Source organism: Plodia interpunctella, chromosome 21, assembly GCF_027563975.2.
Source record: "Plodia interpunctella isolate USDA-ARS_2022_Savannah chromosome 21, ilPloInte3.2, whole genome shotgun sequence".
NCBI classification, from domain to species: domain Eukaryota; kingdom Metazoa; phylum Arthropoda; class Insecta; order Lepidoptera; family Pyralidae; genus Plodia; species Plodia interpunctella.
Genome location: NC_071314.1, coordinates 2,883,667 through 2,893,480, shown reverse-complemented (window position 1 = coordinate 2,893,480; position 9,814 = coordinate 2,883,667). Strand labels below are relative to the sequence as shown.

Sequence of the window (9,814 nt, the reverse complement as noted above, 5' to 3'; positions counted from 1 at the left end):
AAATTTGTACGTTGTACAGGGAAGTACTTACTTAAAAGAGAAAAAAATAATTTACTTATTTCAAAAGATTTTGTTTCAATATCACTATTCCGTATCATAATAAAAATTATTTACCTAGGTATAACTATTTTACCCATAAGGGTAGGTATAAACCTAACAAGGACTATATACACTAGCTTTTGCTCGACTTCATTTTTCAACATTCCATTTTTTCCGTTCGGGTGGTAATTTCGAGAACTTCTTTATTAGTGCTCCCCTAGGATCCTAAATTTCAACTTTCAAAGCCCAGTAGTTATTATATACAACTATGCGTCGTTTGTTAGTCACAGAAGAATTTAATATAAAACTAGCGGCCCGTCCTGACCTCGCTCAGGTAAAATCAAAATAAATTATACACCTAAACCTTCCTCAGGAATTACACTATCGATTGGTGAAAAACGTACAAAAATCCGAAGATTTTATCGCCTACAGTTGTCTGTAGGCGTCTGTTTGTACAGACGTTGAGACAGACGCGGCATGGAGGACATTTTTTATAATATGTGAGGATAGGATATAAGGATTGTTTGAACGAGACAAACTAAAACTTCATGTTAAAACCTACCTATCTGCTTACGAATACAAAACGCTGGTACTTAAGCCCTAGCTTTACCTTAGGCGGCTGAATTGAATGAAGGCCTACAGTTTTATATCTCGAGCGAGCAGATATAGCAATTACTTGTTTAGTAAAAGGAGAGATTTATTTTTTCCGGATTGTGTGTACGTAACCGATAACGAATATTAGGAAATACGTTCCGCGGATGTCGGCGTCATGGCCGCCATATTATGTATAAGAATTATCCAATTAGGAAATACAAACATGAGATTCAGGAACTGAAATTATAGGGCTTTATAAATGTTTGCTAGAGTAGTTTGTTATTATAAATGCGAAAGTTTGGATGTGTGTATGCGAGTTGATACTCGACCACAGGAAATACTGCTAGATGAGTTCCGATGAAATTCAGTATACCTAAGGGTAGAATATTACCTAGAAATAGTACGTCTCTTTCACTTCCACGACCTTTTAGTGATCCCGAAATTTCCACAGGGGCGAAACTCCGGGCTCAGCTAGAATTGTCACGGTATGGAAGTCGAAATTTAACATTTTATTTAAATAAACATGTAATTTGACGATTTCACAGCAAGCAAGAAGAATTACAATATTTATTATTGTCTTAAAAGCGTTTCTCAATCGAACATTTACATAATTTTTAGAATTAGACTTTTCATACATATATCCAGTTTAAGTTAAAGGTAATTTGTTTATCACTTGAATGAATTAGCTCCTTGTAAGTAGCAAGCCATGTCACCACCCCGTGAAAAAAATTACGATAACGTGGCCTTAATACTTAAGTACTTACCTAAGTACTAAGTAGGCTAACATTTAAGCTTGCAATATCAATTGATAGGTAATTTCATATAAAAATTATACGGTGATATGGTACCAAAAATAATCAATCATAAGTTAATTAAATTACTAACGGGAATAAAAATCATAAGTTTAGAAAATGTCATTTAAAATAATTTCAGCCATAAATTTATTCAAGAACACAATTTGCACCCGCATATGGTAATCCAATTTTAGTTAATCACCGTGTTATAAATAGATTGAATATTTACAAATATTCACAGACAATTAAGCATTTCAGGAATGAATTTACATTCAGGAAATTGTAGGATTTATCAACCGATCGAAAAAATGTCAAGAGCGGCATTAAATTTATATTTATTTATTTACACAATTAATTTATTTATAAAAAAAATACGGCAATATCGGTACTTCCGCCGCTACTCATTATAAACAACAAGACAACAAACAACCATGTGTCGGTTATTTAGCTGGACTAACTTATTAAGATAACATTATTTTGTCAGAGGCTTAACAAACCTTGGGTGAGGGCCTATTCGATAGTCAGGCCTGTAATAACATAAAGTCATGAGCAAATTATCGTCCTTCTGAAATGGTGAGTCAATCCAATAACAATAGAATCGATGGGCCGATAAACTTGGCTAAGAGTTACAACACTAAATTCTAGAAGAAAAAAAAATGTCATTTCGTCAATATAACAGCTGTCACAGTGACACTGTCAATTATAGTTTATTTATGTTTACGTTTTGTGCTTACTTTCCATTTTACATTTCCGCGTTGTCTCGTACATTTATCGCATTTTTCCAACAACTTGACTCACTTATTGAGATAAACAATACTGTGCAAAGGTAAAAAATAAATATTTACAATGGAGAACTTGAAAAACATCTGGAAACCAGAACGTAAGTATCAGGAGAGAGTATAACTTAAATTGTATTTTTTATGTATCGGATGTAAGTATTTACGTTTTCTCTTATTCTCAGTCTATCGCATTCAAATGGAGGCACCTTTACCGAAACGTTTAGTGTGTGACAACTGCCCCGATAGGCCCGAATTCTACGGCAAAGAATATCATGGTGTTATGGGACACAAGGAAGCTACATCACTATTAGAAGAGGAGCCTAATGGGGCATTTCTAATTAGAAAAGGAAATCAGTATAATGACTTTTATACACTCACATGGAGGTAAATATAAATTAACTTCTGTTGAAATAATTTAATGTTATCTTATGATGAGGCCTCACTTGTGATGAGTTAACATGTGAATTGTGCAATTTAAAATATTAATTACTAAAAACCTAATATGAAGCCCTAGACTAGATTTCACTAAACACCAACACTTTTTCAGTAGTAGAATAGACATAAAAGACATGGACCTTTTATGTATAAAATTATGGGTACATGTGGGTATTGCATACAATGAACATAATGTGTACTGCAACATTCTGCATACTGCATTCAGTATGTACCAGGCTTAAAAGAATGAAATAATCAAAGCTTCTGTCAAACTCCTAAAATGGGTTTCTTAGGACAGGAACTTATATTTCTGAGTAGTATATAAATTCCATATTTTTAAATTAAAGGTTTAATGACAAAGTACACCACTATAAGCTTTATTATGATGGAACACATTATATAAGAGACAAGCAGTATGAAACTGTTTACGACTTAGTAGCTGATGGCCTCATCACCTGCCACATGGAACTGAAGGCCCACCATATACTGGAGATGATAAACTCCCAAACTAGTTATACGGACAGTCCATATGTAACACTGAATAGGAGGAAATTGAATACATTGTCACAAATAAAACAGTAAGTTAAACATTTTTGTTACAAATTAAGTTAATTTTTTATTACAATTTATTACACATGTTTGTTAACTTCATGAAATTCCTCACATATATTGTTAAGAGTATGAAGAAGGATGTAGGCTACTTTTCATTCAGGAAAAAAGTATATTTCCTGTGGGAAATTCATGTGAAATAAGATACATAAAGTTAAAAAACTGGGATAATTCCAGCCACATAAAACTAATTAATAAAATTTTGATTCATCTGTATTTACACTTTTCTCTATAAAAGTATATAGAAATAAAACTTCTATTAGATTGTTGACTAATTCCATTTTACAACAAAAAATATATTTATAACTTTTGTTAATTGACAATATGCCAACTACATATTCAAAACTAATTGTCCAGGAACTCAAATCGCTCCAGCCCTGTCACAAAAAAGAAGGAAACTCATAAAATAGAAGAGAATGATACTCTAAAGAAGTCAGCGTTTGATCTCACACCGACTCTGGAAGACAACCCGCTTCTGATCAAGTATTCAAAGACTCATACATTCAAAGTGCACACATTTAAGGGCCTCAATTGGTGCGAGTTGTGTGCCAACTTTTTATGGGGATTTACAGCTCAAGGAGTTAAGTGTGAAGGTAAAATTGCAAGTCTTTGTCTACCGCATTCTACTTGGCATTGCTCCGACAAATCAAGTAGAAGCAAAACCAAAACCATATCCTGTTCTGGAACTATTTTCATTTTCACATTAATGAAAACTGTATCTGCATCATATCTTTCGTTTCGTCTATACAAGAGAAATGCGTATGCATTGATGAGAAGAACCGGGACACGAATCCCAATCTCCACGTTCCCAATCTGCAGCTTTGTGTGAGATGGGTCAAGAGTTGTATGTACATGTTCTATATACAATTTGACTATGCTAGCTCGTCGTGCTAAGTTTCCTTTTATGTTTGGGTTAAACACATTAAATTGCAGACATTAATAAAGATAAATATTTGCAGACTGCGGATTCATAGCTCATACAAAATGCTCAGAGAGGGTGCCCAACCACTGTGTACCAGATCTAAAGAAACTCCGGGGAGTCTTCGGCATAGATCTGACCACTCTACTGAATGCGCATGCGAGTACACTACCCTTTGTTGTGAGGAAGTGTGTGAACGAGATAGAAGCTCGCGGTATGGATTCTGAGGGCATCTACAGGGTGTCCGGGTTCGCGGATGAGATTGAAGCGTTGAAAATGGCTTTTGACAAAGGTGAGATAAAGACTTAATCCTCTTATTCATACTTTAAGTTAATTTTTTATTTGCTAGTATGAATGTTTAATTTTTTCGATTACTACTTTTATATATAGAGCCATCTAGATCAAAAGCAAAAATAAAAAATTGATAACAACAGCAACAGACATAATGTCAATAGTTTTTTAATTCTGTCCTAAATCCGCTAGATGGCGGCCCTAAATATTAGTAAATTATTACGCACACATTGAAAAGTCAAATACTGACGGATTTTTAAAACCAATTTTCTCGTAAAGTGCCGTAAATTACTAAGATTGTTATTGCGAGTCCGATAACTCCATAGGAATTGGAAAGACAATTATATCATGAGAACACTAACCACGTTTAACACAAAGCTCGGAAACAAAATGTATGGAAACTCAATGTATGCAATCACCTTAAAAGGTACTCTATATCTTTCTCCGTACTTCAAACTGCATGCATGCAAAATTTCAATATTGGTTAGTAGATAAATCGTGAAAAATTTACAAAAAAAAAAAACAAATTAGCTTACTGTTAGAATAATGACATTTTTCAGACGGCGAAGCGGCAGATCTTAGTGTTTACAGCAACATCAATGTGGTGGCGGGGACTCTCAAGTTGTATCTGCGTTTGTTGCCCGTTCCTTTGATTACGTATGAAGTACACCCAAAGCTTGTTCAAGCTATACGTAAGTCTTTTTCTTTCTCATATCTGTGAGTTTGCGATTCCATTTCTTGTCTGCGCTAAAAATATAACTTATCACGTTAAAGATTTATTCTTGCTCTAGAATAGGACCACTATATATCCCCGTGGATGTCGTACGCGACTAAAGCATTAAATCCTTGACAGCTAAGAGGCAACAACAGCATTCTCGAAGAGGGTTGATGTCAGGCACGCGGCTGTCGTACAATCAGAAACGCATGTTCAAAATTTAATGATTATTTTTTTACGCGGACCTGTCCCCAGGTCTCGGGTATCACCGCCGTGAAGGCAACCAAAAAATTAAGAGGGATACGAAATAAAATATATTTTGCCTAAATATTATTTATTTTTTATATTTATATTCCAGAAACGAAAACGCCCGCGTCACTAATAACGCTCCTGAGGGAATGTCTCGACTCACTCCCTCCGGCGCATTTTAACTGTCTCCAGTATATGGTGCAGCATTTACACAAGTAAATAACTACAAATTTTTAATGAGCGAAATCTTGCCGGGTCGGAGCGAGAGCGGAGAACTGCTTTTTTTTTTAGTGGGTCGATTCTTTGCTACTAGGTGGCGCTACTAGTTGCTTTGATTGACACTTAAAAAATACAACACATTATTTAGTTTGGACATGGAAATTACACCAGCGCCCCTAGCGGCAACATCAATCACGTTGACCCTCATTGTTATTGCAATGCTTTCCTGTTTTTCAATGTACTCGTATATCGTCTATTTACAGTCGATTGACAATTAAAAATCTACTACAGCTAAAAATGTTTTTTTCGATAATACTCGTAGCTTTCGATAACTAATGTGTATGTAACCAAGCCTTTATACATTCTACAGGGTGTCCCAGTACGCGGAAGTAAACAAAATGAGCGCTCACAACTTGAGCACAGTTTTTGCACCGACGTTGGTCGCCACGCCGCCCGCCATCACAGACCTGGCGTTCGAAATCAGGGCACTGCAGGCCCTCATAGAGTATTGCCCGCAAATCTATTACGGAAATAAGTAGACATATATTTATAATCTCCGCACCAGCATACTTTGAGCAAATATATAGTTTAGGCAAAATTGTTAAACGTACCGAAATATCATCAGATTAGGACTTTTGACACCCTTATTGAAAAAAAGAAAACAATCTAATTTCAAAATCAAATCTACGTTTTTTTTTCTCTTTCATTCTGAGTGGTGTGTAGCCCTGACCATATATTTATTGAAAAGAGTTAAAAAAACTCTTAATTCCAAATTATGTCCATAATCGTGGCTGTTTGTGATGTGTTACTGGCCACAATTATTTGTAAACAAAAAAAGTCTGATTTTTTTACATTCATATTATTTTAGTAGGTGCTAGATTAATTCGAGGCTTTGCCTGTTAACAAAATGTGATACGGTTCCGTTTTTACCTTTTGAGGTATGAAACCCTAACTAAAATATTTGTTAATGGGCCTTACTTATGCATTTATATACATTTTTACAAAACATGTTTATGTGTGGTATTATTATTTGTATAAGTGACTTTTTAAATGTAGTTATAAGGTATACTGTCTATTCAATCTCAAGATAATAAACATAGTATTAATGTCGTATTGTGCAATAATATGCCTATTATTAAGATGCCTGTAAAACCTAATCGAAATTTTACCTATTGTTTTTAAAATTGATTGAACCTTTGTTTTAATTCAATTAATTAATGTGATAAGAACTTAAACATTTGATCTTTGTAAAAGATTTCCTTAAAAACCATTCCAGGTTGTGTTATATAAGTATTTTATTATATTTTGTACCAAATGTTTACTTTTGTATCAATACCAATGTGCGTAATAATAAAAAGCGTAATACATGAATAAAATTTAAAAAAGATTATATTTTTACTGTATTACTTATTCCTAAATATCACAGATCCACTACTTTTTCTTTTTAGGTTTGCTACAATCAGAGTCTGATGTATCATTCTCGTTTTGTTGAAACTTTTTGAGGTCTGCACAGAACAATACCTGCAATTGATAAAATCCTCTGTATTTAATGTGTACCTATGTATCTCACAAAAAAGTTTACTTCAACAACAAATAGATGCACGCCGTGGTGTCACCCGCGTAACAATTGAAAAAATACGTTTTATAATAGCTCCATCTACTTTAAAAAGCACCATTGACTATCAGACTTTTTGACCAAATCATGCATTAGCATTTTAAAAAAACAGGATTTAACTCACAGTATGTGCCCACCCGGCCATGTCCCCATACAGTTGCCTGAAGTGGTCCCCAATCTCTACATACATCTTCTCTGTGACATTCTTCTTGCCTCTGAGGTGCGGCAGGTAATTCTGTGCAGCTATCTGATATACATGAGTATCCACTGGCAACGCCTCCAAGTGATTTAGAGACATTAGGCATATGCAATCTGCCACCTAATAAAACAATTTTTTATTAATTTTGTAGGTCAATCGTTCATCATAGACCTTATGCGGCGGTAATAGAGGCGAGTTTGCGTAGGGTGTATTGTTTATATACATTCTCTTTCTTATTCATGGATAAAGCAATAACTATCGTGCACACACACCAACTACTCAATTCACTTCTCTAATAAAATAATCTCAAAAAAACACACGACCACACCGCGCCAAAGCTAAGTGAATCTCAAGAAGGCAACGCCCACCTCACAAGATTTGATTGCGAATCTTGTTCAACCGTTTTATTCATTCATTCGCTAACTGAACTGACTACTGAATATTTTCATTCTACTGAAGAAAAACTGACACATGGTAGTGTAACAATATCGTGTTTTGAATTAAATCAGTTAACAAACTAGATGGTGCTAGTAGTTACTTTCAATGCTTTTAATCTAACACACATAAAAATGTTTTGATCATTACTGAGTGCTGATAAAAAAATTGATATAAATGTGTCCAAGAGCGGCCTTGTTACCTTTGGTCCAATTCCATGCAACTTCATAAGCTCAAACCTAGCATCTTTATACTTCATATCTTGCAGACTTTGGAACCATTTCGCCCCACCTGATTCCATGATCTGCATGGCTGATTTCTGAATAAATTTAGCTCTGTACCCAAAACCTAAATCCCTCAATTTTTTCTCCACCTGTCATAAAAAAAAGTACAATATTTAAAGAAATAAAAATAAATTATGACATAGAAAGGGAAAAAAATATTTTCCTGTTTAAAAGATAGAGAATTGATATTACATATTTAATAAAATATACCTCTGGCTGAGCAAGCTTGTCCACTGAGGGAAATGCATAGTAAGAAGCTCCCTCATAAGTGCTTATCTTTTCACCATAATGTGTACACAGCTTTTCTACCATACTTGATATTCTGAAAGTAAAATACACACAGTGGAAAATACACTAGCCATAATAACAAAATTACGTATTCTCTGATTGGACCTGGAATAGATATTTTGCATTTAAAAAAATATATGTTTTTCTGTATTTTGCATTTAAAGAATGAGACAAAAAGATTTTTATTTGGCACAAACAGTTGTGGTGTGGTTCCACCCTAGAATGGGGACAGTAAACCTTGTCAGGTGATGGCAACAATATCTTTCCCAAGGATGATTGACAGATAAAACTCTCTTCGGTTTGTATTTTACAATGACCCTAGCATATCAGCCTTATGCAATCAGAAGTAAAGAAGAAAGAATGAGACAGTATGAAGGAATGTTGAGCGCCTCACCTGGATATATGGTTATTTTGGCTGCAAATAAATGAAAACAAGTTTTCAACAGGCTCTTGCTGCAACATCCTAATGCCATAGAACTGTTGGCAGGCAGATTTAAATAACTTGTCTTTTTCGGACCATTTATTATAATATTCTGACAAATTCATATCAAGTCGAAAATAACTGTCAAGTAACTTCTTGAACTTTTCACTCTTTCTTGCTTTGTTAGGTTTTGTTCCATTTTCAAGCAAAGTACCAATTACTTGATATTCCAAATAATCATCTGATTGCCGTAATTTCCAAACCGTTTTAGAAAATATTCCAGTCCATTCATCTTTGTCTTTGTCGTGAGTCCATCTGAAGAATAAAATTAATCAAACATGAAATGATCCATACTGTCCAATCCTCCCATAATAAACAGACACACTTCCATATTATAAATGTGGAAGTGTGTTTGTTTGTTTATCCTTCTTTTACGACGAAACGTAGAGCGTTTTTAGATTATTTAGTGGGTATTCATTAGTGTTTGTAAATTTACCATCGAAACGCAAAGACGACGAAACGGAGCATTAGATTGCATATTTTTGGTGTGAAGCTGGAGACATAGGCTACATTTTAACGGCGCAAACGCAACTAAATTTAAAAGTAGGTAACTACCGTTTCTCTTGGTTGGTATGTGAAGATTACCTGAAACTTTGACCACCATTTAGAGTACCAGTCAACTGCAACTCCTGACGATTGCACAACAATTTATTCCAACTCATTATTATAGGTACTCTTATTTAATACGAACGACTCAATTTTGTTTGTTTTGTTTTATTCCGATTCCGACAAAAACGCGCGTGCCGCATCGCTTTCGAATTTCGATGTCGGCAATCGAGGTGACATTGACAGTTATTCACTGGACCAAAGATTCTTTTTCATTGTTTATCCTTGGAAAGGCAAAGGATGAACTATAGACATCATAAGAA

At 34.5% G+C, this 9,814-nt stretch overlaps 2 protein-coding genes across 3 annotated transcripts; one reads left to right on the top strand and one right to left on the bottom strand.

Moving 5' to 3' along the window:
* Positions 1-154: 154 nt before the first annotated feature.
* On the top strand, positions 155-7,033 carry RhoGAP5A (Rho GTPase activating protein at 5A). The gene is made up of 8 exons (XM_053761049.1): positions 155-2,307; positions 2,389-2,590; positions 2,989-3,219; positions 3,608-3,843; positions 4,210-4,461; positions 5,021-5,152; positions 5,534-5,639; positions 6,014-7,033. The coding sequence occupies exons 1-8, from the start codon at positions 2,274-2,276 to the stop codon at positions 6,180-6,182; spliced, it is 1,362 nt and encodes a 453-aa protein (XP_053617024.1). The 5' UTR covers positions 155-2,273; the 3' UTR covers positions 6,183-7,033.
* Positions 5,010-9,729, bottom strand: Ogg1 (8-oxoguanine DNA glycosylase). Of its 2 annotated transcripts, none has more exons than XM_053761051.1 (6): positions 9,531-9,729; positions 8,859-9,200; positions 8,387-8,498; positions 8,095-8,265; positions 7,383-7,577; positions 5,010-5,207 (listed from the first exon to the last, which is right to left on the bottom strand). In XM_053761051.1, the coding sequence occupies exons 1-6, from the start codon at positions 9,605-9,607 to the stop codon at positions 5,142-5,144; spliced, it is 963 nt and encodes a 320-aa protein (XP_053617026.1). In that variant the 5' UTR covers positions 9,608-9,729; the 3' UTR covers positions 5,010-5,141. The 2 variants fall into 2 exon arrangements, with proteins under 2 accessions (XP_053617026.1, XP_053617025.1); XM_053761050.1 differs by lacking the exon at positions 5,010-5,207 and adding an exon at positions 7,007-7,164.
* Positions 9,730-9,814: the final 85 nt, after the last annotated feature.

What these genes read in the sequence shown, in the direction of transcription:
- Ogg1 (XM_053761050.1), bottom strand. Translation starts at nt 9,607, where the DNA reads ATGAGTTGGAATAAATTGTTGTGCAATCGTCAGGAGTTGCAGTTGACT. An exon ending in CAAAATAACCATATATCCAG is followed by an intron (nt 8,499 to 8,858) that starts GTGAGGCGCTCA and finishes TTTTACTTTCAG; the next exon opens with AATATCAAGTATGGTAGAAA. An exon ending in TGGCCGGGTGGGCACATACT is followed by an intron (nt 7,165 to 7,382) that starts GTGAGTTAAATC and finishes TATCAATTGCAG; the next exon opens with GTATTGTTCTGTGCAGACCT.
- RhoGAP5A (XM_053761049.1), top strand. Translation starts at nt 2,274, where the DNA reads ATGGAGAACTTGAAAAACATCTGGAAACCAGAAC. An exon ending in TTTTATACACTCACATGGAG is followed by an intron (nt 2,591 to 2,988) that starts GTAAATATAAAT and finishes TTTAAATTAAAG; the next exon opens with GTTTAATGACAAAGTACACC. An exon ending in ATGGTGCAGCATTTACACAA is followed by an intron (nt 5,640 to 6,013) that starts GTAAATAACTAC and finishes TACATTCTACAG; the next exon opens with GGTGTCCCAGTACGCGGAAG.